Source organism: Aptenodytes patagonicus, chromosome 11 (assembly GCF_965638725.1).
Source record: "Aptenodytes patagonicus chromosome 11, bAptPat1.pri.cur, whole genome shotgun sequence".
NCBI classification, from domain to species: domain Eukaryota; kingdom Metazoa; phylum Chordata; class Aves; order Sphenisciformes; family Spheniscidae; genus Aptenodytes; species Aptenodytes patagonicus.
This window is the reverse complement of record NC_134959.1, coordinates 1454286-1482220: the sequence shown is the minus strand read 5'-3', so window position 1 is coordinate 1482220 and position 27935 is coordinate 1454286. Positions and strand designations below refer to the sequence as shown.

At 69.3% G+C, this 27935-nt stretch overlaps 6 protein-coding genes across 9 annotated transcripts in view; 2 read left to right on the top strand and 4 right to left on the bottom strand.

Moving 5' to 3' along the window:
* Positions 1–131: 131 nt before the first annotated feature.
* Positions 132–6050, bottom strand: CHMP1A (charged multivesicular body protein 1A). The gene is made up of 7 exons (XM_076348894.1): positions 6018–6050; positions 5786–5805; positions 5172–5249; positions 4615–4761; positions 3933–4061; positions 3179–3366; positions 132–2405 (listed from the first exon to the last, which is right to left on the bottom strand). The coding sequence occupies exons 1-7, from the start codon at positions 6022–6024 to the stop codon at positions 2384–2386; spliced, it is 591 nt and encodes a 196-aa protein (XP_076205009.1). The 5' UTR covers positions 6025–6050; the 3' UTR covers positions 132–2383.
* Positions 6051–6079: 29 nt separating this feature from the next.
* Positions 6080–11081, top strand: CDK10 (cyclin dependent kinase 10). 2 transcript variants are annotated; one of them, XM_076348891.1, is made up of 13 exons: positions 6080–6102; positions 7578–7650; positions 7878–7949; positions 8061–8163; positions 8321–8402; positions 8853–8920; positions 9261–9313; positions 9440–9509; positions 9637–9696; positions 9788–9911; positions 9990–10111; positions 10344–10396; positions 10483–11081. In XM_076348891.1, exons 3-13 carry the CDS (start codon positions 7931–7933, stop codon positions 10584–10586), a joined length of 858 nt encoding a protein of 285 aa, XP_076205006.1. In that variant the 5' UTR covers positions 6080–6102; positions 7578–7650; positions 7878–7930; the 3' UTR covers positions 10587–11081. The 2 variants fall into 2 exon arrangements, with proteins under 2 accessions (XP_076205006.1, XP_076205005.1); XM_076348890.1 differs by lacking the exon at positions 6080–6102 and adding an exon at positions 6598–6693 and having other exon boundaries at positions 9990–10129.
* A 567-nt stretch (positions 11082–11648) lies between these two features.
* Positions 11649–13006, bottom strand: SPATA2L (spermatogenesis associated 2 like). The gene is made up of 3 exons (XM_076349192.1): positions 12689–13006; positions 12057–12554; positions 11649–11882 (listed from the first exon to the last, which is right to left on the bottom strand). The coding sequence occupies exons 1-3, from the start codon at positions 13004–13006 to the stop codon at positions 11649–11651; spliced, it is 1050 nt and encodes a 349-aa protein (XP_076205307.1).
* Positions 12941–18374, bottom strand: VPS9D1 (VPS9 domain containing 1). 2 transcript variants are annotated; one of them, XM_076348949.1, is made up of 16 exons: positions 18252–18374; positions 17784–17856; positions 17494–17586; positions 17227–17389; positions 16968–17079; positions 16731–16793; positions 16329–16381; positions 16136–16223; positions 15801–15886; positions 15214–15689; positions 14883–15012; positions 14615–14808; positions 14444–14525; positions 14132–14236; positions 13478–13596; positions 12941–13007 (listed from the first exon to the last, which is right to left on the bottom strand). In XM_076348949.1, the coding sequence occupies exons 1-15, from the start codon at positions 18372–18374 to the stop codon at positions 13521–13523; spliced, it is 1917 nt and encodes a 638-aa protein (XP_076205064.1). In that variant the 3' UTR covers positions 12941–13007; positions 13478–13520. The 2 variants fall into 2 exon arrangements, with proteins under 2 accessions (XP_076205064.1, XP_076205065.1); XM_076348950.1 differs by having other exon boundaries at positions 17784–17811; positions 18252–18324.
* Positions 18375–18523: 149 nt separating this feature from the next.
* ZNF276 (zinc finger protein 276) lies at positions 18524–27439 on the top strand. The gene is made up of 11 exons (XM_076348889.1): positions 18524–18728; positions 20664–20973; positions 21088–21140; positions 21759–22256; positions 23276–23354; positions 24640–24720; positions 25118–25228; positions 25306–25381; positions 25829–25946; positions 26201–26300; positions 26758–27439. Exons 1-11 carry the CDS (start codon positions 18524–18526, stop codon positions 27041–27043), a joined length of 1917 nt encoding a protein of 638 aa, XP_076205004.1. The 3' UTR covers positions 27044–27439.
* FANCA (FA complementation group A) overlaps positions 27434–27935 on the bottom strand; it is a 37955-nt gene continuing 37453 nt past the window's right edge. For both annotated transcript variants that reach the window (XM_076348887.1, XM_076348888.1), the window contains exon 43: positions 27434–27731. In XM_076348887.1, coding sequence (XP_076205002.1) covers positions 27624–27731 — 108 coding nt within the window. In that variant the 3' untranslated portion in view covers positions 27434–27623. The remainder of the gene's footprint in view (positions 27732–27935) is intronic.

Here is a 27935-nt window from a genome sequence, read left to right as displayed (position 1 = left end):
ACGGCAGCCCCGTGGCACCGGGTCCTCTGTCCCAGGCAGGGGACAGGGCACGGCCGTCACCCTGTGCCACAGGCGGAGGGGACCACAGACCCCCCCCCCTCTTCACGTCTGAACCCCCGGACACAGCACGATGGATGTTCAGGGATTGTTTATTTAAAATAGCAGAAGGTAATCAACAGGAGTTTGGAGAAGAAGGCGGCGGCGGCAAATGAGATAAGCTTAAAAACAAAAACACACACAAATGAAACCACAGAGAAACATCCCACTGAAAGAAGGAGCATTTCCAGGGGCAGGGGCTCTCCCGGCCCCCAGCCCCGCAGGCGGCACCCGTGCGTGGCACCCATGCATGGCACCCGTGCGGGGCCAGGCTGCCCGGCCCCACGAGGAGCAGGAGCTGGCGGCCCCGGCGGCAGTCCCGCTCCGCGGCGCAGGCACAAGTCTCCGTCGGGGCTCCTGCTTTCTGCCCAGCCCACGGGGAGGTGGCACAAGATCCGACGCCCCACCACGCGCAAGTGACTTTGCAGCCCGAAGCCACCTTCTCCTCCTCCGGGGTCACCACCCCGCGCCCCCACCACGGCACGCGGCGGGGAAGAAGGCTCTGTCGGTCACTAGCCACACGCTGCCAAGGCCACTGACCTCAGAAGAAACAATCGGAACAGCGGAAAGTGTTTGTGTCGCAAGCGCTAGGGGAGATGGCCCCCGAACCGCAGCGAGCCCTGCCCCACGTCCACACAGGCAGCCCCGGGAGGTCGGCCAGCACCGGGAGTAGGAGGGAGCTGCCTCCCCCTCTCCCCCGCGCTTCCCTTCCTTCCTCTCAGCACAGCCCAAAGCAGCAGCTGTGCACGCCGTAAAATTCCCTTTAAAAGCGATGAATCAGAGCCGCCCCGCTGCAGCGGGACCGGCTGCCCGCTCCTGGCTGCGGGCAGCGCAGCTCAGCGCCGCCGGCACGGCGCTGCCGGAGCCGGCAGCTGCACCGCACTCATTTACGCAGCCTGTGGCGAGAAGGTTAAAGTTCCTCCTCGTGCGAGCCGAAGGAGACAACGCTTCCTTCCCGGGGAGCCTCCCGTCAATGCAGCAGCTCGGTAGGGCCCGGGAGTCACAGAGAAGGGCGGCAGAAAGCTTCAGCCCCGGGGGAAGGCTGCGAGGGACAAGCAGCCACGTTTCCCCGCGAGCAGCGGGAGGAGAGGGGAGGCTGCGGTGCCCTGGAAGCAGCCCCCGCTCATCCAGCTCAGTACCGTGCTCCGCAGGCAGCGGCACGGAGCAGATGCAGCAAGGTGGGGGACAGCGGAGAGGATGTGGCGGCAGATATCCGGGGGACCAGCCACAGCCAGCGCAGGCAGACGTGCTCTCAGGATGGTTTAGCATTTACCGTCACACCCATCCGGCCGGGGGACATTTGGGGACAGGGCTGTGGCCACCACAGCTGCGAGCCTGGGGGCAGAAGCCGCCGCGATCCGCTCCCGGCTGCTGGACACGGGGGCAGGGACCGGTCCCCATGGGAAGCCGGGGCCTGGATCCCCGTCTCCAGCCGCTGCGGTCTGGGAAGGGTTAACGCGTGGATTTACAGGCTGGCGCGCGGGGCAGGACGAGCGTTTCCAAGGTCACTTTGTGGTACAGAGCTCCAGGGAGGTTTGGCCCGGCAGGACAAGGAGCTTTAGCGATTGGCAAGTTGAAGCCCGCAAAGAGGGCGCCCAGCTACGGCTCGGGAAGGTCACTGCGAGGGAAGAGATGCCACGGCGTAACCTCCCCCCGGCTTCCTGCAAGGCACTAACCTTCCCAGAAACACCACAGCCGGAAAAAAACCACCCTTCCCGAAGCGCTGCGAGAGGAAGGCAGCCCCCGTGGGGGATCTCCCCGCTTCTTGTAAACGGCTCCTTGCTGCGGGCCCCGAGGAAAACGCAGCCCGGAGACCCGGTCTAAACCAGATAAGCGGAGCGTGCGATGCACGGAGGAGGGGCGGGCGAGCAGCACCCCCAGAAGACGCCGCAACCCGCCTCCAGAAGGATCCATTTAGTGTTAAATCAGGAGCGGGATGTCGCATCGCGGGACGCCGCTGGGGGACCAGCGGCGACCCCCAAATGAAAAACACCCTGAAATCAGAACCAGCAAAGCGTCCCTCGGGCCGTCTCCGCTCAGAAAGGCCCCGCCGGGATCGCTGCCTGCCCTGGGAAAAGTCGTCACCGTCACACCCCAAAAGAAAGAGTCTGACCGCGGGAGGGCAGGGCTGGGGACGTGCTGCCGGAGGAGGGGACGGCCGACTCCGCCTGGCCGGAGGGTCAGAGCAAAGGACGTAGCAGAGGCGGGGAAGGGATCCCGGGCCCCTCCACCCCACGCCGCCATACCACCAGGGCGGGGCAGCAGTCCGCAGGGGTGAGAGGAGACCTCAGTTCCGCAAGGCAGCCAACCTGGAAGGGAGAACACGAGAGGGAACCGACGTGAGAGGACCCTTCAGCCAGCGCGTGCAGGGAACGCCTCCGCCCAGAAACCTCCCGCCCGCGGCAGAGGTGCAAGAAATCCCGCCCCGGAGCAGGCAGCCGCGGCTGCCTGGGGGTAGCGTGGAGCGTTTTGTCATTAAGGCAGGCGAGGTAGTGCGGAGAAGGGGTTCCCGGCTTCTCTCCTGGGTGCCTCGCCACCGGCAGCCCGCCTGGTCCCTCTCCCGGGGCCGTCCCCAGCTCCCGGGGCGGCGTGCCGCAGCCTCGGGGCTGTCCCCAGACGGATCCCGGTGGCGGCTGCGTGGGGAGCAGCAGGGAGGGACCGGGGAGAGGAAGCTCATCAGCTTCTCCTGGGGCGGTTCCAGGGAGACAACCTGTTCCCGGAGCTGTCTGAAGGTCAGCGCCAAGCGTTCCCAGAGCAGCAGCAGCTGCGTGAGGGCGAGCACGGAGCAGGGGGAGGCTGTTCCGCACCCTGGCGACGAAGGCTCGCTGCCGAGTACCAGAAGCCACCCCCACCCCCCCAGGCCCAAAGCGGTCCCCACGGCCCTGCACGGCCACCTCGCCCGCCCGCGCAGGCTACCACGGGGACTGCCGGGCTCGGGCTTGCCTGAGCACGAGAGAGGGGGGCCCAGCACCCACTCGGCCTGCCGCGATGGGCTAACTCAGTCCCTTCGTATTGACGAGGGATCCCTGGGAAGGATTCGAACCGCCTCAACGCAAGGCAAAGGACCCGGGAGAGAACAAACCTCCGCGACAGCTGGTCTTCCTGGGTGCGGACCGAGCTCTCCCCCACCGCCGAAGCCCCCTCGGGGAGCTGGTTGAGCTGGTCCATGATCTCCAGGCCGTTCTCCTCCGCGATCTGGACGATGAGGCTGTCCACCTGCTCCTGCGGCGTGGTCAGCGTGGTGGCGGAGCTCATGGAGTCCTCCATGACCTGCGACAGAGAGAGCGAGCCCGTCGCCCTGCTCAAAGGCAAAGCCACTCGGGCCCAGCCCGGCTTCTTCCCACAGAGAAGCGGCTGCAGATCCCACACGGCCCCCGGCCCCCTCAGCCAGAAGAGCCTCGAGCCCGACAGCAGGGCTACAGCGGAGGGGCGCGAGGTCCAGTTCTGCCGCAGGCCCCCTCTGAGTAACGGCTAGCTACGACACGGGGACAGCCGCCCTCCCTCTCCTCCCCGCCTGCCCCGTTCGCCTCTTTGCACGGCAAACTCCTTCCCCCTCCGGCAGCAGAGACGTGTCTTGCCCCAGCGTCTCTCATACCCCTCAAACGCAGAGAACAGCGTGAACAGCTCGGGGAGGGGGGGGTTTCCCCACACCGGAGGCTGGAGTCCCCGAGGGGAACAGAGCGCTGCTGCGGGAAGCCCGAGTTACAGCTGGGACCCGGCTCTCTGCCGGGAGGCAGCGCGTTAACTGTTCACAGACCCCGCACGAGACAAGCCCGCCCTCCCGAACCCAGCAGCTCCCAGCCCTCCCGGACCCCTCGGAGGCCACCAGCACTCACCGACGTGTGAACGTCCAAATTCTGAACCTGCTGCTCGAATTTATCCATCACCGCAGACACTTTCTGCAGGTCCATGGAGCTCAGAGCCTTGTCCAAGGCCTTTGTCACCTGCGCCATGTTTTTGGTCACCTGCGAGAGAAGATTGCTTCACGGGTGCTCCCCGAAAGCAAGGCACGTCACCGCTGAGCGTGAAACCCAGGCCAGCGAGAGAGGAGCCAGCATTTCCGAGGGTCACAGGAGGGCTACGAGGCAGGGCAGGCTCTGCCCGCTCGCCAGATGCTGCGGCCGGCTCTCTGCAGGCTCAGCCCGGCTGCGGGTTTCTCCAGCCACGCGCAGCCGCTGAAGAGCTCGGGCAGCGCTCCCGGCAGGACGGGCCCCAGCCCGCCACCCTCATACAACGCCGCGAGGCGAGAGGCTCCAGGCACGAGCCTCTCCCTCCGCGCAGCCGCGGGGTTAAGGGTTTAATTCGAGCCGCCGATGAAGCGGCCCCGCCGTGAGGCCATCCCAGATGGGCTCTTCACAGGCCGCACCGGAGCGAGGGGGTCTGAGGCAACAAGGAAGCTCGGCGGGATCCTTTCCAGGGACAGGGAAGCCCGAGGCAGCGAGAGGGGAAGAGCTGACGTTCGCTCTCCGCGGGGCGCAGCCCGGTCTCCAAGCCCCGCGCCCCCGCAGAGGCTCTTACCCCCTTCATCGTCACTGCCGTCTGGACCTTGGAGGCCACCGCATCCACCCGGGAAGACATGCGGAGCCAGTTGAGCCCCTCGTTCTTCTTGCGGATGGCATTCTCCGCGTAGACACGAGCGCACTCCACGTTCTTCTGCTGAAGGGCCTGGAAGGGCAAAGGGCAACCGCTGGCACAGAGAATCCACCGCAGGTTTATACTCAAGCGCGCTCCGTTTCGGCCTGACGGGTTTCCAGCAGGAAACAGCTCTCCCGTCACCCTCGAAACGCCGAGCGCGCCCTTGAAGGGGGAATTACATCCCCCCTCAGCGTCGCAGGGACGCACCGCATCCATCCGGCGGATTCGAGAGCCGAGGGCGGGACTCAAAACCCTCGGAGGCCGGGCTGGCGCGCGCAGCCGGGCCCGGGGAGGGGAACCTGCCCCTTTCCCCGGGGCCCTCGGTGGAACAGGCTCGGCCAGGCACGGCAGGAGGCAGGATCCACAGCCACCCGGCACGGTGCCGAGGGCGGGCAGCGCCGGCCCGGCGGCTCCGCGCGCAGGGCGAGCTCCCCACCCACCTTTTTGACTTTGGCTTGCTCGGCCTTGGAGTCTTTCTCGGCTTTTTTGGCGAGCTTCTCCAGCTGCTTCGCTGTGAACTGCGGAGAAAGCCACGGGTTAGTGCCGGGATACGGCGGCACCGAGCCAGGGCCCCGGGGTGAGCGGAGTCGTCGTCCCCCCCCCCCGCCCCAGCGACACCGGCCACGGCTGCCCGGACCCTCCGGCCGCGGGGGAGGGGGGGAGCCAGGGAGCCGGACACCCCCACCCCACCCCGAGGACTGGAGGCTCCCAGGGCACCCGGCAAACCGGGAAATCCATTTTCCCCGTTCCCGAGAAGGGGAGGGCCGGGAACGGCAGCCCCGGAGGACAAACCCGGCTAAAGGGCTCCCTCCTCCCGCAGCCACCGGGGCTCCCGCGGCACCCCCGGGCACCCCCGCGCCTCCTGGAAGGCGGATCGCTGCAGGCCAGGGCCTCCTTCTGTTACGGGGCCGCAGCAGGAGAAGCCCCGACGAGGCGTGAGCCAGCGGGCGGAACGGGCCCCGGGCCCCTCCCGGAGAGGTGGACGCCGTCGCCGGCCCTCCGGGACCGGCGGTACGTGACGGAGAGGAGACGGAGGGCCCGCCGCCGCCCTCACCTTCAGCTGGAAGAGCGTGTCTGGAAGGGAAGGAGAGCACGGCCTCAGGGACGGCGCACCGGGGACAGCGCCGGGGCCGGAGGCCGGGACCGGGACCGGGACCGGGACCGGGCTCCGGCCACCGGCCCCAGCGTGCCCCCGGCCCCGCCCACCAGGACAACCTCCAGCCCGGGCCCCCCCCCCCCAAGGCCCGGCGCGGCGGGACCCCCTCCACCGTCCAGCCCACCCTTACCGTCCATCCTGCCCCGCCGCCGCTTCCGGGTTCTGCCGCCGCCGCTTCCGGGATGCGCGCGCCGATTCTCGCGAGAGCTCCGCCGGTAGGGGAAGGGGATTGGGGGGGGGGGGGGGGGAGGTCACGTGGGTGGGTCGGGGGCGACGCCCGAGGGGGCGGGGTCACACCGCGGGGGGGCGGGGTCACACCGCGGGGCGGGGTCACACCGCGGGGGGGGGACGGGGGCGTGGCCACAAGGGGGCGCGGCTACACGGGGCGGGGCCATACAGGAGCAAGGCCCGCGGGGGCTGCCACGGGGCCCACCGCCTGGGCCCCAAGCCGTGCCTAGCAACCGTTGCCAGGGGCCAGCGCGGGGGGGGGAGGAGGGGGCGGGGTCCGCGGGGGCCCCCGGCCCCCGCGGACCCCGCCCCCTCCTCCCCCCCCCCCCCTGCGCTGGCCCCTGGCACGGCGCATGCGTGGCAGCTGCGAGGGCTGCAGAGCGCACGCGTGGGGGGGGGCGGGCGGCACTGCGCACGCGCGGCAGGGGAGGGGGCGGGCGGGCGGGCGGGCGCGGCGTCGACGGCGCATGCGCGGGGCCGGCATGGCGGAGGGGGGCTCTGCCGAGGGGGAGCTGGAGCCGCTGCGGCTGCGGCGGCTGCGGGGCGAGGGCTTCTTCGAGGTGCCGGCGGCCGACCGGGTGAGGGGCCGGAGGCCGTGTTGGGCTGAGCGGAGCGGGGCTCCCGGAGGTGTCTGGGGCGGGGGGAAGAGGGTCCCGGAGCCCTCGGAGCCCCCGGGTTGCGGCTGGGCCCGGGGGCCTGCTGAGGCGCGGGGGGGGGGGGGAAGAGGGTCCCGGAGCCCTCAGGGCCCCCGGAGCCCCCAGGGCCCCCGGGTTGCGGCTGGGCCCGGGGCCTGCTGAGGCGCGGGGGGGGGGGGGGGGGAGAGGGTCCCGGAGCCCCCAGGGCCCCCGGAGCCCTCGGAGCCCCCGGGTTGCGGCTGGGCCCGGGGCCTGCTGAGGCGCGGGGGAGGGGGGGAAGAGGGTCCCGGAGCCCTCAGGGCCCCCGGAGCCCCCAGGGCCCCCGGGTTGCGGCTGGGCCCGGGGCCTGCTGAGGCGCGGGGGGGGGGGGGGGGAGAGGGTCCCGGAGCCCCCAGGGCCCCCGGGTTGCGGCTGGGCCCGGGGCCTGCTGAGGCGCTGGGGGGGGGGCCCTGGGCCGGCGGTCACCCGGGGGCGGGTGACCGGGAGCGGGGCGGGCGCTGGGCAAGCCGCCGGCCTGGCACAGGGAGGCTCCTCAGTGGCGGCTGGGGGGGGGGGTGGGGTGACGGGGACGGCGTCCTGGCCCGGGGCGGGGGCGGGGGGGGGCCGAGGGGCCGCCTCCGCCCCAGCCGCTGCCCCCGCGGTGTGTCGGTAACGCCGGTTTGCTGCGCCAAGCACCAGAGCGGAGCCGCCGCCTGCCCGGCGAGAGGGAGGGCTGTAGGTGAAGGCGTTAGTCTGCTGCCGAGGTCGCGGGAAGGCTGGCAAGAAACCTCCGAGCGAGGGCTGCCCCAGCGCTAGCGCTTGCCTGTGACGGGGCTCTTCGGTTCCAGCTGGGAAGATGCCGGAGCGTGAAGGAGTTCGAGAAGCTGAATCGGATCGGAGAGGGCACCTACGGCATAGTGTGTAAGCACGGCGCCGGCTGCTCTCTCCGGGGCCCGGGGCAGAGCCGGTTCCTGGGCGGGAGGAGAGGCTGCAGCCCGTCTGCCCGCAGCCCCAGAGCGTGTCAGGCTGGGGCTGGGGGGTGCCGTCGGGGGGGACCGAGGCTCATCAGCGCAGGGGTCCCGCTGGCCCACGATAAAACCAGTGCTTGTTTTCCGGTGCTGAGCGCCTGGCCTGTGCTGCTTTTCCAGACCGGGCCCGGGACACCCTGACAGACGAGACCGTGGCATTGAAGAAGGTGCGGATGGACAACGAGAAAGATGGTAATGGAGGAGCAGGGGAGCTGTAGCGGGGGCGGCTCCTCCTGTGGCGGGTGGGAGCGTCTCCGGCCCCTGCTCGAGGCAGTCGCGCAGCACGGCTGTCGCTCTCCGCAGGAATGCCCATCAGCAGCCTGCGGGAGATCACCCTGCTCCTGCAGCTTCGGCACCCCAACATCGTGGAGCTGAAGGAGGTGGTTGTAGGGAACCATCTGGAGAGGTGAGAGTCCCCGCTCTGTCCTCCCGTCGTCTCCTGCCCTTTTCGGTCCTTTCAGACCCTTCTCGGTCCCCTGAGCCGCCTCTCGCGGGACGGACCTGCGCTGGGACACCGGAGAGGTGTCCCGGGGAGGCTCCTGACTCTGCCTTGCCTACGACAGTATTTTCCTGGTGATGGGCTACTGCGAGCAGGACCTAGCCAGCCTTCTTGAGAACATGCAGACGCCTTTTTCAGAGGCTCAGGTAAAAGCCGGGCTAAGCTTTAGGTGCGGCACCCCTCAGAGGGTGCTGCCGCTCCAGCCAAAACGCGCGGGCCACCAGCGCGGACTCCCTGGGCTTTGTGATCCCTGGACCTTGCGCTGGGCTTCAGCAGGGCCGGGGAGCACCGGGTGAGCCGGGATTCCTGGGCCGCGTGGGGAGCATGGGCTTAGCTGGCTCTCACGGAACGCTCCAGGGACTTTCCAGGCGGGTTTTTGGGCTGGAGCAAACTGGCAGGGAAACAGAACTGGGCAAAAACGTGCCCCAGACAGCCCGTGAGCTGCTTCTGGGAGGACACGGGGACTGACGCGCTGCAGAGCGGTGACAGACGGGGCAGACCGCAGGGCACCCAAGTGGGTCTAACCCCCCCCCCCGGGGGTTTGCCCGGCTGGTGCTGCTCTTGCAGAGGCCGGTGCTCCTGTCCTCTGTCTCCAGGTGAAGTGCATCATCCTGCAAGTCCTGAAGGGCCTGCAGTACCTTCACGAGAACTACGTCATCCACAGGTGGGAGCAGCAGGACGGACGCGGTGGGAAAGGGGACGTGGGGAGAAGGGGCTGACGGGAGGGAGCCTGCTCCGCCCTCGGACCGCGGCGTCCCCCTTCGCCTCCCACGCCCGTGTCCTGCGAGCGAGGAGCGCCGTGTGGAGTAGCTGTGGGCGAATCGGTGGCCCCGAGTGGGAGCGCTGGCGGGGCAGGGACGCCACCGGGTGATGAGATCTGCTCCTCCTCGTGATGGCTCCGCTCCAGGGCTCCGCAGCTGCCTGCGAGCCCCGGGGGAGCGCGGGTACAGGAGGAGCCGTGCCTGAAGGACGGTGCTGACCAGCCGCGCTCTGTTCCCCGGCAGGGATCTGAAGGTGTCCAACCTGCTCATGACTGACAAAGGCTGCGTCAAGATAGGTGAGCCCCCGGCAGCTGCCAACCCGGCTCCCGCCGTGGATGTGCCCGAAGCTCTCCCTCCGCTCCGTGACACGGTCGGAGCGAGGCGCTTGCTTGTCTCCTCATCTCGAGTCTCCCCTGTTGCAGCCGATTTTGGACTGGCACGCACCTACGGGATGCCGCCGAAGCCGATGACCCCCAAAGTCGTCACGCTCTGGTGAGTGGCCGGTGCCGGGGGCCCGAGCCGCTCGGGGCGACACGGGCCAGTCCTTGCAGTGCGGCGGGGGCTTCCTTTGCGCCAGCTCCATCGCGGTCCCCTTGAGACAGTGCTGTCCCCTGCCCAGGTACCGAGCGCCCGAGCTGCTGCTGGGGATGACGACCCAGACCACCAGCATCGACATGTGGTAAGGGGAGGGCCGGGGGGTGGTGGTGGGGGGGGTCGACAGAGGGGCTTCTCCTGCCCCCGCGGCCTCTTGCACGTCATCTGCTCCACAGGGCCATGGGCTGCATCCTCGCCGAGCTGCTGGCCCACAAGCCGCTGCTGCCGGGCACCTCCGAGATCCACCAGATCGACCTCATCGTGCAGCTCCTAGGGACGCCCAACGAAAACATCTGGCCGGTGAGAGCGGGGTCCCCCTGTTTGCCGCCTGCTCCGCCCGCTCCCCCTGCCTCCGCCTCACGCCCCGTCCCCCCTCAGGGTTTCTCCAAGCTGCCCCTGGTGAGCCAGTACACCCTGCGGAAGCAGCCCTACAACAACCTCAAGCACAAGTTCCCCTGGCTGTCGGAGGCCGGGCTGCGGCTGCTCAACTTCCTCTTCATGTACGATCCCAAGAAGCGGTAAGAGCCGTCGGCAGCTCTGCGCGGGCAGGACCCGGGGGAGGAGGAGGAGGAGGAAACCTGCCCGCGGACGGGGCTGCCCTGCGTCACGCCACAGCTCGGGCCGTCCCCGGAGCTGGGAGCAAGTCAGCGCCTTCGGGTGGCGTGGCGTGGGGGGGGGGGAGGGGTGCCTGCCACGTCCCCTTGTCCCCGCCACGTCCCCTTGTCCCCGCAGGGCGACGGCGAAAGACTGCCTGGAGAGCTCCTACTTCAAGGAGAAGCCCCTGCGTAAGTAAAACCCCACAGCGGGGCAGGGCTGCGGCACTCCGGGCCCCGCTGACTCCCCATCCCCCGCCCCCTTCTCTGCCCCGCAGCCTGCGAGCCGGAGCTCATGCCCACCTTCCCCCACCACCGCAACAAGCGGGTGGCCGCCGCCAGCGCGGGGACGGAGAGCCAGGCGAAGCGCAGCAAGCCCTGAGCCCCGGCCGGCGGGAGGAGGCGTGGCGTGACGCCAGCCAGGCTGGTTTTCCTCGGCGGAACGGCACCAGCACCGTGGGCTCCGTCCCCTCCCGGGACGGCTCCCGAATTCAATTCTCCGCACCGGCGCGGGGACGGGCCCGGCTGCGGCGGGGGAGCGCTGCGGACCCACGCCCCCCCCACGCCCCCCCCTGCACCCCCAGCTCCGGTACACGTCTTCTGCCCCGGAGCTGGACGGGCTCTGGTGCGGGGCCGGGCGAGGGTGGCCCCGGGAGCTGCAGGCGGATTTCAGCCCTGGGCCTGCCTCCTCCCCGGGGCGGGAGAGAGGAGAGATGGGGCCGGGGAGCCCCCCCCCGGGGCTCAGCAGGGAGAGGCCGGGGGCGCTGGCGGGACCGGCCCCGTCCCGCGGGGACCCTCGGCCGGCGCTGGCTGCGTGGGGTAGCCCCGACTTTGCCGTCAATAAAAGCGCCTGCCGGCAGCAGCGGCGGGGAGCGAATCGCCTCGTCCCTTGGCTCCAGCTGGGCCGGGAGAAGCCGTGGCCCCGCTCCGCTTCCCTTGTGCCCCAGGGCCGAGGACGCCCCCGGGCTCTGCCTCCCAAAACTGGCCTTAAGCAGAGCCCGGCCCCGCTCTCCTGGGAGAGGCGAGAGCCGCTCCCGCGGGGCGACGTGGCATCGGACGGCACCGCGGGCCCTGTCCCTGCCCCAGGAGCGGCCACGCTCGGGTCGCTGCCCCCCCCCCCCTCCCCGCACCCCCCCAGCAGGGCAGGAGGAGACCACCACGCTGCGAGGCAGCCGCGCTTTACTGAGATGCACCGAGCCGTTTACAGGGGGAGCGCCGGGGCCGGAGCAGGGGCCTGTTCCTCCCGCAGCCCCGCTGGCTCCTACCACCCCGGGAGGGGGGGAAGGCGAAGCAGAGCACAGCGCAGGCCCCGCCACCTCCCAGCAGGGCGAGTTCGGCGTCCCTGGGGTGGCTGTCCCCATCCCCTTCCAGCCGCGGGGGGACGGGCGCAGCCAGCGGCAGCGCCCCAGGGCTGGGGGGGGTAGGGGGTGGGGGGCAGGCCCCGCTAGGACCAGGGTCCGGAGCCGTCGGCCAGCAGCATGTCCACCTCTGTCCGCTGCAGCCAGAGCCGCTGCTGCCTCTCGCTGCGCAGCTCCTGCCCGCGGTGGCGGTTGCGGCAGGCCTGCCCGGCCGCGCAGGCGCCGGCGTGGAGCTGCTGGCAGGTGGTGCAGCAGTAGGAGGGCAGCGCGCCCCGGCGCAGGCAGGAGTGCAGCTGGTAGCAGGGCAGCTCGGGGGCTTCCTGGGAGGCGGAGGGGGGCAAATCCTGGGGCTCCCCCGGCACCTGGGGGCTTCTGCTCCCCACGGCTAGGGCGGAGAGCGTGCTGCCGGCCCGGCCCAGCTCCTGCTCCGGGAAGAGGCGAGAGCAGGAGGAGGTGGAAGAGGTGTCCGGGTCGGGGTTGCCCGTGGAGGGCACCGGCTCCTGCCCAGGCTCGCCATCTCCGCAGCAGTCCCAGCTCCTCCCGGGCACGTCCCCAGCGCCCCGCGGGCTGCCAGGGTCCCTCCACAGCGCCGGGGGGGCCGCGTCCTCTCCCCCCGCGTCCTCGGGCTTGGCCGGCGTCTCCCGGTAGAGATCCACGCCGCAGTCGGCGGCCGCCTCGCGCTGCGTCCCCAGCTGCTGCAGCATCTCCACGCAGGCCTCCACGTCCCCGGCCAGCCGGCGTGCCTCCAGCAGGTCCTCGGCGCACGTCCGTCCCGGCGGCAGCCGCAGCACCACCTCCGCCAGGATCTCGCACTCCAGCCGACAGGCGAAGAAGCCGCAGGCGGCGGCGGCCAGCTCGGGCCCCGGGGGCGGCCGGGAGAGGGTCAGGCGGTGCGGGTCGCGCCGTTCGTAGCCCAGCCGGCCGAAGCTCCGCACCAAGTCGGCTTCGGGGAGCGCCGGGCGCAGCAAGTGCACGTACGCGCCGGAGAAGGTCTGCAACGAGAGCGGGGGCCGCGGCTGGAGACATCCCGCGCCCCCCGCCACCCCCCCATCACCCCCCCCGCCACCCCCCCATCACCCCCGCCCCCCCCCCCCCCCCCCCCGGCGGCGTCCCCCCGGGCCCTCACCTGGACGGTGCCGAACTCCTTGCGCCAGGGGAAGAGGTAGAGGTTGGCGGCCGCCAGCTCCAGCAGCCGGAAGGCGCCGGCCAGGCCCCGCAGCGCCGGCCCCGGGTCGGGGCGGCCCCGCAGCCCGCGGGCCAGCAGGGCGGGGGCGTCGGCCTGCAGGGCCCCCAGCAGCGCCGGCTCCTCCCGCAGCCGCCGCCGCAGCCTCTCCCCGAAGGAGGGGTCGGAGCAGGCCCCGGCGCGGCCCCGACGGAACTCCCGCTCCAGGCAGCGCCGGTACTCCTGCCCGTACTCCTGCCGCAGCGCCGAGCCCGCGCACATCCTGGGGGGTGCGGCAGCCTGAGCCCCGCGCCCCGGCCCGCTCCGGTCCCCCCCGCGGTCCCCCGGGCCCGGTTCCCCCCGGCCCGGCCCGGCCCGGCCCGGCCCGGCGCTCCGCGCGGGCTCCCCTTCCGCTTCCCGCGCCACGCCCACTCCGGGCAGTGACGTCGCCGGGAGGGGCGGAGCCCGCCCGCGGCTCCGCCCTCCCCGGGGCGGGGCTAACCCCGCGCCGACCGCGCCCCCCGGAGGACGGAGGGAGCGGGGGGGACCCCCGGGACACCCCCACCACCACCACCCCCCCCCCCGGGTCGCCCCCTCCTCCGACCGGGCCCCCCCCTGCACCACGGTCCCCCGGCGGCTCGGGGCGGGGGGGGGCCGGCCGGTCCCGCTCCACGGGGACACCCAGACACCCCCCCACCCCCCCACCCCCCCCCCGGCCCAGACCCCAGGGGCCGCAGGGATGGGGAGCAGCACCTGCCCGTGGGTGGCGAGGAGAGGGTCCCCCGCTGCCGCCTCCTCACTGCAGGGACGCCACGTAGGAGAGGGCGCTCTGCAGGGACGTCAGGCAGTACCCCTCCTCCCCGATCAGGTACCTGCACCGCACACCGTCACGGCCGGGACACCGCCGCGGCCACCGCACCGCCACGTCCGCATTGTCACGGCCGGGACACTGCCACAGCCGCCACACTGCCACGGCCACCGCACCGCCACGGCCACTGCACCGCCACGGCCACACCATCACGGCTGGGACACCGCCGCGGCCAGGACACTGCCACAGCCGCCACGCTGCCATGGCCGCATTGTCACGGCCGGGACACTGCCACGGCCACCGCACTGCCACAGCCACCGCACTGCCACGGCCACCACACTGCCACGGCCACACCATCACAGCCGGGACACCGCCATGGCCACTGCACTGCTGCGGCCACACCGTCACGGCCAGAGCACCGTCATGGCCGGGACACCGCCGCGGCCGCCGCACCGCAGCCCTGCGCCCACAGGAGCCGCGGCTCCCACCCGGCTCCCCTCCCCACGCCTCCAGCCCCGGCACCCCTGTCCCGGGAGGGGAGACGGTGCCCCCACCCCAGGGGTGCCCGCACGGCCCAGCACCCCGCCCTGGGCACCTACCCCTCGTGGATGAACTCCTCCAGGGCCGTGCACTCCGACAGCAGCTGGGGCAGCCCCGTCTGCAGCACCACGTAGGACAGGATGGGCAGCAGGTCGTCCGCCCCGCTGCCGCCGACGGGAACCCTCATCAGCCGTGACGGCGACCGGTGGCCCCGACGCCCCACCGGCAACGGCAACCCCCAGCCCCACATCCGCACCCCGAGCACAGTGGGGGGGGGGCGAGCACCCCGCTCCCCGTCACGGCCCCGGCTCTGCTCTGCCCGGCCGTGGGGCCGGCTGCCCCCCGCGCCCCCCCACCTCCCCCGTACTCACATGGCAGCCGAGGCGGGGGTCCGGCCGTCCCGAGCACCGCAGTACTCCTCGGCGCACTCGCAGATGCCGCGCAGGGCTCGCACTACGGCACAGGGCGGGCGCTGAGGGTCGCCCCGCCGCGCCCCCCGTACCCCCCCCCGCCAGCCCAGACCCCCCCCTCCGGCCCCGCACCGATGCACTCCAGCTTCCTGCGGGGACAGGTCTCCAGCGGGATGAGGCACAGGTCCTCGACGGCGGAGCCATACGCGGGGCAGCTGGGGGCCGGGGGGAAGAGCCGGGGGGACAGCCCCATGTCGGCGGGGCCGGCGTGCCGGTGCCGCTCCATGCTCCGGGCCAGGGCCACCTCGCGGGGCCGGTGCACGCTCCTGCAGGCAGAGAGGTGAGGGGCTGCCGGGGAGGGGGCCGCGGGGGGCCCGGCCTGGCCCTGGGGCCGCGGTACCTGTAGAGAGCCAGCAGCGGGGCCCAGAGCGGGGGGAAGAAGGCCTCCTCCAGGCAGGCCAGGCACTGGTCCTTGCCGGCGGCGGTGTTCAGCCCCTCGAAGGCCAGCAGCGTCAGGGACAGCAGCCTGTCTGGGAAGGGCCGAGTTACGCAGCACGCTCGGCGGGCGCCCGCGTGACACCCCCCCCCGTCCTCCCCACCCTGCACCCCGAGTCTGCCCCGGCTAAAACAACGGGGTGCAAGGGGCCCCCTCCTCCCCAAGGCAGCCCACGGCCAGGGAAAGCCCCCGCCCGGCCCCTGCGGGCCCCCCGACCCCGGCGGCCATCCCTCACCGATGGCGTTGTGGATGTCCCGCACGATGCCCTTCAGCTGCTCCGGCAGCGCCGCCTCCTGCCTGGGGCCGGCCGGGGGCTCCCAGCCCTCGGGCGACGCCAGGAACCGCTCCAGGTCCTCGAAGGAGCTCTCCCGGGGGGCCTGGGGGGCTGCCGCCGGCCCCAGCCAGCCACCCTCCGCCCTTGGGGTGCCGGGGCTGCCGTCGGCGAGGGGCGTGCCGGACAGGCTGTGCCGCAGCCCGGCCGGGCCATGCTCGGGCACCGAGAACATGCAGTGGAGGCTGCGGGAGGCTCGGAGCCGGCGGCCCCCCGGCTCGGCGGGCAGCGAGCCCCCCGTGTCCAGCGAGAGGAAGGAGAGGCCGGTCGGGGAGGCGGGGGCGGCGTCGGCGGCGCTCTGGCTGACGGCCGGGTAGAGGCGGGTGTACACCGCGCACTGCAGCTGCCGCAGGAGCTGGGCGATGGGGTGCTCGGGGAAGCTGGAAGCAGAGGGAGGCGGTGGGCAGGGGGGCGAGGGGCGGGCAGGGGGCACCGGCAAGCGGCCGCAGCCCCCTCACTCCGAGCAGGGCCCTTCCCCACCCCGGTGCTACCTGAGGAGGCAGGAGAAGAGCCCCGACACCAGGGAGAGGTCTGCCGGGCTCCGCTTCAGTCTGGCCTTCCACTGCCTCGGCCAGTCCTGGGGAGCAGCCGCGGCCGGTCAGTGGGGATGGCACAGCACCCTGCCCCATGGCACAGCACCCTGCCCTATGGCACGGCGTCCTGCCCCCATGGTGCCCGGGGACGGCGTGGCGCCCTGCCCCAGCAGCACCCAGGGGCGCCGAGGCCTCTTGCCCCATGGCACCCAAGGACAGCACGCATCCTGCGCCCACGGCACAGTCCTCTGTCCCCGCGGCACCCACGGCAGCAGCCTCCGGCGTGTACTCACGTGGTCCTGCTCGTACTCGAGGACGGCGGCGTAGAGGGCTCTCTGCTCCTGCTCCTCGGGGGTGAGGGCCACGCTGCTGGAGAACCTCCTGGGGATGCAACGGTCCCGGGTGAGGGCACCTGCCAGGGTGGCCCCCGTGCCCCCGGGGTGGCCCCCGCACCCCCGGGGTCCCCGCTGTGACATCCCCGCTCACCTGTTGGCAGCCTCCTGCAGCCGCAGCCGCCGCTCCTCCATTTTCCGCTGCAGCTGGGCCACGGCAGAGTTAAGGCTCCGGAACCACGGCACTGCCACGGTACCCAGCCAGCACCGCTCGCCCACCACCCCAGCACAATGTGCTGCCCCGGCACAGCCACGGCAGCCCGGGGGCCGGGATCAGCCCTTCTCCCACCTCCATCCCCCCGGTCAGCCGGTAGCAGGATGGGACCGGGACCCCAAAAGCCCGTGTGGGATCGGTGCAGCCCAGGGATGGGGCATGGGGGCCCGCAGCGGCGTGTGGGGCTGGGAGGCGTGGGGCGAGGTGCGGGCTGAGGCTCTGCCGGAGCCCGGTACGGCCGCGGGGCCGGCCCTCAGAGCTCTCCCCCGCCAGGAAGGATACGGTCTCCTCCCGGGCCTTGGCGATCACCAGGTTCTCCATCATCTGCCGCTGCAGGGACAGCGTCTGCCAAGGAGGCGGCGTGTTGGGGACGCCTGCCCAAAGCCCACGGCCACCAGTGCGGCAGGCATGGAGCAGGGGATCCCCCAGGCTCCGTAGGGACCCTCTCCCCTCCCAGCCCGCCGGAGAGCAGCCCTCCCTCCCCGGCCTCCCACCCAGGGCGGGGGGCTCCCCACTTGCCAGGGAGGTCTTCTGCAGGGCCTGGCTGGGGTTCAGCCGCGCCACCCGCGCCTCGTAGGCAGCCTTCAGCTTCTGGTTCTGCAGAGACGCCTCCTCCAGCGGCGTCAGCTCCCTGCCGGGAACCAGCCCTCAGCACCCACCGCAGGGCACGGTGACACGACCCGGGGCCCCTTCCCTGCCGTGCCCCCTGCCTGGGACGCCGGCAGAGCGGGGCAGACACCAGCCCCCCCCCCCCGCCCCCGTGTCTGAGCCCACGTACTTCCGCGCGCTCCGCGCCTCGGCGATCTGCAGCTTCTGGAAGATCTCCGGCGGCAGGAAGGGAGAGAGCTTCCCCCCCTCGTCCGAGAAGACCCGGCGGTGCCTGGGGAGGGGAGCAGGGCCCCCGCTCCGCTCCTGCGCAGCCGGTTTTGCCTGGGCTTTCCCTGGGGAGGGAAGGACAGGTCAGCTGCCCCCCCCACCACCACCAGCCTGGCCCCCGGGCGGGGGCCCAGCTCCCCGAAGCGGGACCCCGCAACCCCTCACTCACCCAGCGCCGCTGCGATGGACTTGACTCTTTCCAGGCACTGCTCCGCGAGCTTCAGCATCTTCGGGGTGTCGGGGGTGACCCCCTCGGCCCCGTCTGCGGGGAGGGGCAGGGTGTTAGGGGCACCCGCAAGGCACCCACCCCTGCGCCCACCGGCCCCGGCTCGTCCTGCCACGGATCTGCCGTCCCCGCAGGCCCGGAGAAAGCGCCACGGCGGGGGACCGGGGACCGGGGAGTGGGTGTGGGGGGCCGGGGGGGGGCTGCCGAGGGCACGGCCGGGGGTCCTGCCCTACCTGTCCCTGCCGCCTCCTCCTGCAGGGCCTGCGTGATGAAGGCGATGCTCTTCAGGTACTCCACGTAGGCCTCCTGCCAGAGAGGGGGGGGCTGAGCCGCGGCCCCCCCCCCCCCGGGCAGCCCCAGCCCCGCTGGCAGGAGGGAGGTGTCCGGGGGGGTGGGGGGCCGCAGCCCCGGCAGCACCGGTGAGACCCCCGCCACCCTCCGGGCCCTGCCGGGGGCGGGGGGGGGGGGCGGGATCGGGCCCTTCCCCGGGGGTGTCAGGGCTCCGGGCGGGGCGGGGGGCGGCCGGGGGACCCCCAGACCCCGCCGCCTGCCCGGGGTGTCTCCCATGGCCTCGGTGGGACCCCGGCCCTCCCGGTGCCCCCAGGGCCCGGGGGGGGACCCAAAGGGGAGGCCGGGCCCGGGGGTGCGGGCTGAGGCCCGGGGGTCCCGTCCCGTCCCGCCCCGCTCCGCTCCGCGCTCACCCGCGGCCGCCCGGCGCTGTCCATCTCCAGGGCGCCGCTCGCCGCCCTCATGGCGGTCCGCAGGGCCCGGCCCGCCCCGGGCCCCCAGGGCCCCGCCGGCCCGTCGCCGCCCGCCGCGGCCATGGCGGCCGCCGCCCGGAACGGCGCGACCGGGCCGCGGCGCCGGGGGAGCGCGGCGGGGCCGGACCGGCGGCGGGGTCCTCCGGCCGGCAGGGGGCGCTGCGCCGGGCGGGGCGGGGCGGGCCGGGCCCGCGGCGGCGGCGGCGGCGGCGATGAAGCGCGATCGGCGCGGCCGGTTCCTGGCGGCCGCGGGCGGCCCCGGCGCGGCGCCCCCCGAGCCCCGGCGGCGGCCCGGCACGGCGGCCCGCGGGACCGAGGCGGCGGCGGCGGCGGCGCGGCCCGAGCCCCCCGCGGGGTGGGCCCCGGCGGCCGCCGCCTGGACACGGCCCGCCGCCCTCGGCGGGGCCCCGGAGGCAGGTGAGGCCCGGGCGGGGCGGGCCCGGCCCGGGGGAGGACGGGCCGGGGGCGCAGCCCCGCGGGGGGAGGCGGGCAGGCCCGGCCCGGCCCGGCCCCGCCGCCGGCTGCGGGAAGCGCCGGGGCGGGAGGGGAGCGGGGTCCCGGCTCGCAGGCGGCCCGGTCCGGGGCAGGGGTCCGGCGGCCCTCGGGCACGGCGGGAGCAGCGTCCCGGAGCCGCTGTCGGCCGTTCCGGCCGTCGGGCCGCTCCTGCCGGGGCGGGGGCGGGGGGCGACGGAGGCGGTGCGGGGGTCGGTGGATCTCCCACGGCGTGGCCCGCGCCCCGCCGCAGGCAGCTCCCCGGGGGTCGGCCACCCACCGGGACAGGCCCGCGGGTGGGTGCGTGGGTCCCGGCGGGCACGGGGCCCCTCACGGCCCGGCCACCTCTCTCCTCCCCCCCCCCCGCACGGCGAAGGGGCTCTCCCCTCTGCCAGGGAGCAGACCGCCGTTCCCGGGGCTCCGTGCCACCGGCAGACGACCGGGCGGTGGATCTGCCCCGTGCCAGGGCCCGGATCCGCTCGTTTGTGCGGAGGGGCTTCACCTCTAAAGAGCTGAGGCTGCCGGTGCCGGTAAACGGCGAGGTAAGGAGGGGTTTCGGCAGCACAACGAGGCAAAGCCCGGGGGAGAGCGGACGGGAACCGACCCCCCGGCTCCGTCCTCCGGCGCTCTGCCCTGGTTCGGAGGCGGCCGATAGCCGAACGCTCCGCTGCCGGTGTGGCTGGGGGCAGGAGATAAGTTTTGATCATCAAACGGTTCAAAGTTGGGTGCCTAAAGACAAACCGCCGACGGCGGGGGAAGCGCTCGCAGGGCGGCAACGCCTGCGCCGCCTCTGGGCCAGCGCCCAGGGCCGGGCACACGCCGACCCTCCCGCCCTGCCTGGGGGGTGGCTTTCAGCCCTCCGAAATGCTCACCCCAGGGTGTGCTGCCCTTCCCCGCCTCCGTCCCCTCCCCGGGGGCTCTGCGGGCTGTCCCCACCGCTCTCCGGTGTGCGACGGGACCCCGCCAGCGCTCTGAAGGCTGTTCGCCTGGTCTCGGCGATGGCTGGGGAGCTCGCGGGGGGCTGCAGGCAGGACCCTGCTCCCTCCTCGTCCCCGGCTGGGCGGGCCGGAGGGTTTAGAGCACCGCTGTGTTGCATCAGGGCCGGGAAGAGGCTGCATCGGGGGGTTTTCCCCCACGCTGGCAGGCGGTCGGGCTGCAGTGGAGGGATGGAGCCGTGCCCCGCAGAGCAGGGGTGCCGCAGGCCGGGGAGGGAGGCAGCCGGGCGGGAGAGCGGCGCGGTCAGTGAACCGGGAGCGGGAGAGACGCTTTGCATCCTGCCCCGCTGCTCCCGGTCAGCCTCGCTCCCCGCTCAGGAGCTGCGGCAGCTCCGCATCCCCAGCTCCCTGCCCGGCTCCAGGCTGCAGGGCACCATCAGGGTGGCTGAGAAATGGCAAGTCTCGGAGGAGGCTGCGAGGTCTGGGGCAGCTCGGGCTCGCAGAGGCTGAGGGACGCGACTGCCGGCTCTAAATACTTCGGAGATAAACGCTGGGGGGGGGGAGAAGAACTACTTAAGCCAAGGGACGGCGTCGGCAAAAGCGCAAACGTGGGTGAGCAAGCCCCGAGAACGCTGCAGCCGGGAGGAGGTTCCTCCGCTGCGGCAATCGGGCCAGAAGGGCTGATTTTAGGGTTAGTCGGTTGTGGTGCGGTGCCCTGATCTGCAGGGTGGGGGGGTTGCAGGGAAGGTCTCTTCCCGGCCGGCTTTTCTCTGCTTGTGCCGAAGCCGGGGCTTCGGAGGCAGCCTGCCGACTTGGATCAAGGGAAGGGGAACATCTCCCGGCACTCCGGTGCCTTCAGGCCGTAGCTGGCTGCCGCGCTCTTGCGGCAGGCACCCAGCGGCTGCGTTCAATCCTTCTCCGGCAGGAATCGGCAGAGCCCTGAGCACCGGCTATTGTCGCCTCTGCCACGGGAAGTTCTCCTCCAGGAGCCTACGCAATGCTTTCGGGAAGGTGCCTGTGATGGGGGAGAACTCGGAGAAGCAGCGCCGCGTGGATCAGGTCTTCTTCACCGACTTCCAGCGGCTGGTCGGCGTGGCGGTGCGGCAGGACCCCGCGCTCCCCCAGTTCGTCTGCAAGAAATGCCATGCCCAGTTCTACAAATGCCGCAGCGTCCTCAGGACGTTTATCCAGAGGGTGAACGCGTCTCCCACGGGCCATATAAAGTCGAAAGGAAAGTACGTTGCATTTCTTTCTTCCCGGGAGTTATCGCGAGCGGTAAATTGCCGTGGGTTGACGCGCGGTCCCTCCGTAACCCCCGAGACCCCACTGTGCTGTTCTGGCTTTTGCAGGAGCGGCGCAGCCCAGGCCCAGCCGGGCACGGAAGGAGGTGCCTCCTGTCTGGGTGAGTGCCCGCTCCCGGAGCCGCTTTCCTTTTCTTTCTGTGATGCCATCAACGAAGGGCTGGGTTTTACGGGCGTCGAGGAACGACCACCCGGCAGGGCGATTCCTGCGTCCCTCGGCGCAGCCGTGCCCCGCTCCGGCTGGTCACGGTTCCCCCTCCTCCACAAGCTCTCCCCTCCGGCTCACCAGGAGGATCCTCGCTGGCACCGGCCTCCCTGAGCTGAGCTGAAGAGGCGCAGGCTCGCGCGAAGAGCAGGCGGAGCGGGTTTGGGTGGCAGCGCCGGGCCTGTCCCAGCCGCCATCGGACGTTGGGAGGCGGGGGGGGGGGCAATCAGAAATACGCTTTCAGCTGTAAAATACAATTTCAGCTGTAAAATTAATGATATTGGCGGTTGACGGGACTGCCCCTGCCCAAGTCCATCTGGCTGCGGCGCCTTTAGGGTGTCTCCCGCCCGCCGTCTGACGCAGGAGTCCGGTGCAGCCTTGGGGGGAGCGGGTCCACAGCCCCGTCCCCTCCCCAGGGGGGAGCGGGTCCCTCCCTGTCCCTCCCCGCGGCTGGCTGTGCCCTTGGCTGGCCCAGGGGACTGACGGTGCGCGTGCTGCCTCTCCCCTCCGACAGTCGACCTGATCACCTCCAGCCCCCAGTGCCTGCACAGCCTGGTGACGTGGACGCACGCGCACGCCGGGAGCTGCCCCTCGGTGCCCAGCCTGCAGAGCGTGCTCTCCTCCGAGTACTGCGGCATCATCCGCGCCGTCTGGGGCTGCGGGGACGGGCACGACTACGTCATGGATACGGATTCGGACTGTAGCACGGTGCTTGTCGACAACGCCTTGTCTGTCAAACGGGAGTGGAACAAGAGCACGGCGCAGCGCTTGACTGACAATGGGGCCGGGGCAGACAATGCCGAGGCTGTTTCTGCTCCCAAACCCCAGCATGCTCCAGCAAGGACGACAACTTGCCAGCAGCCCGCAAACAAAGGGACCACATCGGTGCCGCTGAATGTGGAGAACGAGCCGCCGCAGAACAGGGATTCATCTCACTCGCAACTGGACAGCACGGCCTCCTTGCAGGAGAAAGCCCTGCCGCAGCCCGTGTCGCCGCTGAGCAGTGCCACAGGTAAGGGATTTGCCTTCTGATCTCCCTCCAGGCCTCTGGGGAAGGGCAAAGAGCCGGAGAGCTGGCCCGGGGAGCGATGGCGGGGCTGGGCCCCCTCCTGGGGGACCGCTGCTCCTCGAGGAGGACGCAGACCCCGGCTGGCGAGTGCAGGTTGCCCAGAGAACCGCCTCCAACCGGGGACGCTGAGCCTTGGAGGAGGGAAGGGGGAACACGGGTTCAGCCGACCGCGTCGCGCAAAAAGAACCGGTCTCCTCGCCCCGTGCGCTATTTCCCCCTCTGATAGAGGGGCCGAGACTTGGCCGTTCCTTAGCAGGCTGCGCCCGGCTGGCGGGACCCCGCTGCCTTGCTCTTGTTGGGGGACGTGTGCCCGTCGAGCGGTGCAGAACGGTCGCTGGTTCGCCGGCACCACGTTTGCCAGATGTTTCTTTCCGCTCAAACCAAACCCCGTCCGTCTGCCGGCAAGGAGGGGTTTCCCCGACCCCGCTGCAGGTGACGCCGGACAGCAGGAGCCCCTTCTGTCCGCAAAGGAGAGTTGCCGGGCGGGCTTGCTCATGGGCCGAGTTAACGTGGGTTTACTGCTGAACTCCCCCAGCCGCCACTTCCAGAAGAGAGGAATTAACACCGATTTTTGAGTTAGGGAAGTCGGGCTGCCTTCAGCTCCGACGGCCACGGGAGGTGTCCGCTGCTGGAAAGAGGAACGGCAGCTGGGACTCACCTGGGGACGAGTCTTGCGGTTACGGAGCAGGTGTCATGGGGGAATCCAAAAGATGCTCGTGGGAACTCCAGGGTAAAGGCTCTCCCGTCCCTGGAGCGCGGGGAGAGCGGTCTCCGAGCACATGAGACACGGAGTTTCGTTTCGTTTAAATAATCATTAACTTGTCACGGAGCACGTATTTTTCACGTGGTATGAGCCACCACGAGTGAACCCCGAGTGGCTGGTTCCTTCTCAGCAGCTGTCTCCGCTGGCTTGGTTTTGCTGCTTTTCCTTGTAACGCACCGTGTTCTCCTTCATTCCCTAGGACAGTTGAGTGGGAAGCAGGTTCTGTCTGCAACGTCGGATGAGCGGGTAAAAGACGAGTTCAGTGACCTTTCTGAGGGGTGAGAGAAGAGTGGGTTTAAAATAGCCTAAATGTCTTCTTTGCCAGTGTGAAATGACCCGCCTCGGAGAGCTCTTTCTCCCCGAGTGACCTGGCCCTCGAGGCCCCTTGGAACCGGCGTCGGAGGCGCAGAGCGGTGGCTCTGCAGCGGCTGTGATGAAGCTCACGCCGCTGAGGCGCTGAACTCCCCTCCTCGCTGCCTCTGCTGCAGGGGGGGGGGGGGCGGTTTGCACAGCGGCGCGCCTGTGTTTGCACGCGCGCGTGCCCTCCGCGTTCGCTGGCTGCTTCCAGCAAACCTGGTCCCGTTTCGTTCAAGGACCCTTTGCTCTGGGGAAGGAACCGTGCAGGGGCGGCGGGGGCTTGCTCGGTCCTGGGTGGTGGCAGAGCCGCTGCTCCAGCCCCTCGCCGGGGCAGGGCTGCCGAAAGCTCCTGCCTCGCCTGGGAGCAATTCCCCTTCGTGGCTGCTCCGGGCTGGGGCCGCAGAGGAGCGGTCGGTGCAGGAATGCAGGCAAGGGGTGGCACTCGGAGAAACCACCCCGTTTGCCCACAGGGAGAGCGATTAAATGGGAAGCAGGGAGTGGGAGGGACACCGGCAGCTTAGCAGCCTTTATGATCAAAGATTTGGCTAAATCCTTCAAACGCAGGTCTTTAAAGTGAGGCTTGTAAATAACTGATAATTGAGTCCAGTCATTCCGAGTCTAAAGTACCAAATGGCCGAGAGCAGACTTATTTCAGTGTGTCAGCTGTCACGTTACACGTGCCACAACAGTTCATTGCCTGTTTCCTGGCTTCAGAATCGCTTGCTTCTTGTACGGCTTAGGACTTAAAAGGAGGAAAAATTAAGACCCAAACCTATGTGGCTGCTGCGTATGAGGAAATGCAGAATGACCTGCAGCTTAATTAACCTGCGCCAGACAATTACATTACGTTCTTGCTCTGCAAAATTACTTCTCCCAGTAGAGAAAGCGGTGGCAACATCCCTCAACAACGAATAGATCTTTTCAGAAATGGCCGGTTTTTGTTCTCCTGACAGCGGTTCGATTACTCTTGCAGAGATCTAGTCCTAAAAGGACCCGATTTTGCTATTTGCTGTGTTCACCGGCGCTGTATTTGCTTGGGGAGATTACGGGGGAGGAGGACACGTGGAGCCTCGGCTGCCGTGCCGTGCTGTGGGGGAGATGGATGCGCTGGGAACGAAGAGCACGTATTGCTGCTGCTGCTGCAGACGCTGGTGCTGAAGCACCAGCCCGGTGCTGTGTCGGTAAAGGGCATCTTCTCTCTCTCAGGGACTTCTTGAGCGACGATGAAAATGAGAAGAGAAACGTGCAATCTTCAGATGACTCCTTCGAGCCTTACCCCGAAAAGAAGTAAGGGGCTTACTGCGTGGTTAGCAGAGCTCTCGGCGGACGAGCGGGAGGGCTGGCGCCCGCCTCGGCTCTGCTTGTGCCGGGCTCAGCTGGGCCAACGCCATCGCTTTCCTTCCTGGCCTCAGTTCTCTCCACGTCCCTGCCTGGAGGTCACAGCGCTGCCCCAGCACCCGTGTTCCCTGAGCTCCCCATCGGGTTGAAGCTGGGCCGCGTCCCTCGTCCTCAGGCCCGGCACTAATTACCGCAGCGCAGCTCATGTGTGCCTGACGGTGTGCGTGCCCCTGCTTTGCCAGGCCAAGCTGAGCCATCAGGCCGGCTGTGACGCTCGGGGACAATTAGGTGGGAGGACTAAAACCAACATCAAGTATTAAACCACTGTCCTTCTTCCTTCTTGGAGGGTTTCTAGCAAGAAAAGTGACAGCAAAGAAGCAAAGAAGGCGGAAGAGCCCAAAATAAGGAAGAAGCCTGGGCCTAAGCCAGGCTGGAAAAAAAAAATCAAATGTGAAAGGTAATAAGGAGCAGGCGGCAGCTGAGCAGCAGCCCCGCGCTCGGCACGCTGGCTGACGGCAGGCCTCTGCTTTGCAGGGAGGAGCTGCCTACCATTTACAAGTGTCCTTACCAGGGATGCACGGCCGTCTACAGAGGGGCGGATGGCATGAAGGTGAGTTCAGGGTTTGCTCCTGTCTCAGACCGGTGGCTCCGAGTGTTACAGAGCGGTTTCCGTACGAGGAGAGGATCTGTGACAGATTTAACTCGCCGCCTAGCTCCGCAGGAGGCGGCAAGCGACCAAACGAAGCAGTTGGAGGCCTCCTTCTGTGCTCCTAAAAGCAACGGGAGCTGCTCTGGCTCTGCGTGCTCCTCCTGTTCTGGAAGCCGGCCGCTGGCTCGGCAGCAGCCCTTGGAACAAGCTCCGCTCTGCCCGGTTAAAGCCCCTGCCGCCAGGCTTAGATTTGGATGCAAGTCTCTGGTTTTTCCACAGTGAAGCAGCGCTGACGCGCGAGCCTGCCAACATGGGGGGGGGGGGGTGTCTCGTTTATTGGGGGTATCCAAGTTTTTCCACTAGGGAAAATGGAGGCCAGCGGTTAGAAGCTCTGTCCTTTCTCCACAGAAACACATCAAAGAGCATCACGAAGAGGTTCGGGAGAGGCCCTGTCCTCATCCTGGCTGCAACAAGGTGTTCATGATTGACCGGTACCTGCAGCGTCACGTGAAGCTCATTCATACAGGTGTGTCCCAGCGGGCTCCGCTCACACCAGGCGACGGGTGTTGCAAACACCCAACGATTCATTGCACGAGGCTTGTGCAAGACCGTGCAGAACGGCCTGCCTTGCCTGTAAACCTGTAACGGGCCATCACGCGGGGGACGCGAGGCAGGGGGAGGAATTCAGGCTCCACCAGTAAGCGCGGGCAGCTGCCCGTATGCATTTCGTGTACTAAGAAATCGGCAGAATCGATGACTGTCTCCCTTTTTACATTGCAGAGGTACGTAATTATATCTGTGATGAATGTGGGCAGACCTTTAAGCAACGCAAACACCTCTCGGTCCACCAGATGCGGCACTCGGGAGCAAAGCCCCTCCAGTAAGTGCACACCAACCATCCGTTCGTAGCTAAGAAAAGGGACGGAAGGGGTGGTGAAGTTCCGCTGAGCTCTCGCAGTCACTGACCTTAGCACAGAGTAATTCTGCGATACAAACCCTGCCTGTAGCTGGCAGTCTCCTGGCTGAATCACTTTAAACGCTCGTCCACAACGCACGCGCCAGAGCTTCCCCTTGCTGAGCAAGTCTTGCATCTCCTCCTATTCCTGTTGCCCTTCAGCGTTCAGCAGGTGAATGCTCGGCTACCAGCGATGAGCTGCAGGCCCGAGGAGGAGAATCGTGTTGCGTGACCAGGGTAGTTGTAGGAGATGCTGTGAGCAAGCAGCTCTGAGGCTGCGGTTGTCTTCTCGGGGGGGGGGGGGGTTTATTCCGCGTGACAAAGAGCGAACGCCACGGCTGCCCCCTCAGGCCCGGCGCTAAGCCCCTGCTTTGCCTTGCAGGTGCGAAATCTGTGGTTTCCAGTGCCGACAGCGAGCGTCGCTCAAGTACCACATGACCAAACACAAAGCCGAGACGGAGCTGGAGTTTGCCTGCGACCAGTGTGGGAAGCGCTTCGAGAAGGCCCATAACCTTAATGTCCACATGTCCATGGTGCACCCTCTGACCCAGACTCAGGACAAAGCCAAGCCGCTGGAGCCAGAGCCCATTCTCCTCCTAAATACTTCAGGGACTTCAGAAAGCCAGGCGGTAAAGCCAGAAGTGACTGCACAGCAGGAGCCCACCTGAGGGGGACAGGGATGCTTTCCCAGTCCAGCCCCGTAGAAACCATGCGGCAGAACGGAGATTTTTTTTATCTACATTTTAGTCTCCCAAAGAACTCAGTGGAATTAGCTTCAGCTTGCTCAGAAAAAGCTTGTTATCATGCTGTGATTCTCCATGCTCACGTCTGATTCAGCAGTGTTGTACTAAGAGTCTGTCTAATCCCAGGGGAATGGATGTTCGGCAGCACCCCTTCGTGGTCCCCCTTCTCCCCACGCGCACAGTTGTAGAAACAAAGTTGGCCACAACTGTCCCCCGCCTGCACAAGCTGCTGCCTGTACGGAAGTGCCCTCGGGTGGCTGTAAGGGTACACAGGGCAGCGAAGCAACTTCAAGCAGACATTTTGGTTTTTGGGGGGGGGGGGGGGGGAAATTATGATTCCCAAAGCAAGTCTAAACTGAAATTTGTAACCTACTTTTTATTGTAACAAGAGCTTCATGGTTATGCTTGTAATAAATTATTTACAAAGTAATTTGAAAGAAACAGCACTGGTGAGAAAGGTAGCACCTCGTCTGTCCCTTCGTCCGTAGTCAGGGTGTTCCGTCCCTCAGAACAGGGCCAGCTCTTCGTCCAGCTCCGTGGCCACGGCAGGCCTGGAGAAGTGCAGGAGGCTGGCTCCCAGCTCTGGGTCAAGTTCTTCACACGCGTCCAGTAGCTGGGGAAGAGGGCAAGTAGCCAGCATTAGACCTGCTCGTGCTTCCTCAAAGGGAGTTACAGCAACACTAGATCATTCTGCTGCTTCTCGGCGAGGTAGAGGAGAGGGAAGCTGGTGCCGACTCACACAGAAGTAACACGAGCTCGTGGCTGCCAAACTTCAACGCCTGCCACTTAGCTGGGCTTGGTATTTCCCCCAAGACCA

Excerpts from the sequence above, each read along its gene's own strand:
- VPS9D1 (XM_076348949.1), bottom strand. The coding sequence starts at position 18,374 with ATGGCCGCGGCGGGCGGCGACGGGCCGGCGGGGCCCTGGGGGCCCGGG. Across the intron at positions 15,887-16,135 it reads TCGAGTACGAGCAGGACCAC|GACTGGCCGAGGCAGTGGAA; the intron begins GTGAGTACACGC and ends GCTGCTCCCCAG. Across the intron at positions 15,690-15,800 it reads CTCTTCTCCTGCCTCCTCAG|CTTCCCCGAGCACCCCATCG; the intron begins GTAGCACCGGGG and ends CTCTGCTTCCAG.
- CDK10 (XM_076348890.1), top strand. The coding sequence starts at position 6,598 with ATGGCGGAGGGGGGCTCTGCCGAGGGGGAGCTGGAGCCGCTGCGGCTG. Across the intron at positions 8,403-8,852 it reads CGCCTTTTTCAGAGGCTCAG|GTGAAGTGCATCATCCTGCA; the intron begins GTAAAAGCCGGG and ends CTCTGTCTCCAG. Across the intron at positions 9,510-9,636 it reads CCCAAAGTCGTCACGCTCTG|GTACCGAGCGCCCGAGCTGC; the intron begins GTGAGTGGCCGG and ends TCCCCTGCCCAG.
- ZNF276 (XM_076348889.1), top strand. The coding sequence starts at position 18,524 with ATGAAGCGCGATCGGCGCGGCCGGTTCCTGGCGGCCGCGGGCGGCCCC. Across the intron at positions 23,355-24,639 it reads TTCAGTGACCTTTCTGAGGG|GGACTTCTTGAGCGACGATG; the intron begins GTGAGAGAAGAG and ends TCTCTCTCTCAG. Across the intron at positions 26,301-26,757 it reads TCGGGAGCAAAGCCCCTCCA|GTGCGAAATCTGTGGTTTCC; the intron begins GTAAGTGCACAC and ends TTTGCCTTGCAG.
- SPATA2L (XM_076349192.1), bottom strand. The coding sequence starts at position 13,006 with ATGTGCGCGGGCTCGGCGCTGCGGCAGGAGTACGGGCAGGAGTACCGG. Across the intron at positions 12,555-12,688 it reads AGGAGTTCGGCACCGTCCAG|ACCTTCTCCGGCGCGTACGT; the intron begins GTGAGGGCCCGG and ends CTCTCGTTGCAG. Across the intron at positions 11,883-12,056 it reads GCGAGCCTGGGCAGGAGCCG|GAAGCCCCCGAGCTGCCCTG; the intron begins GTGCCCTCCACG and ends TCCGCCTCCCAG.
- CHMP1A (XM_076348894.1), bottom strand. Across the intron at positions 5,250-5,785 it reads ACACGCTCTTCCAGCTGAAG|TTCACAGCGAAGCAGCTGGA; the intron begins GTGAGGGCGGCG and ends CTTTCTCCGCAG. Across the intron at positions 4,762-5,171 it reads AGCAAGCCAAAGTCAAAAAG|GCCCTTCAGCAGAAGAACGT; the intron begins GTGGGTGGGGAG and ends TTGCCCTTCCAG.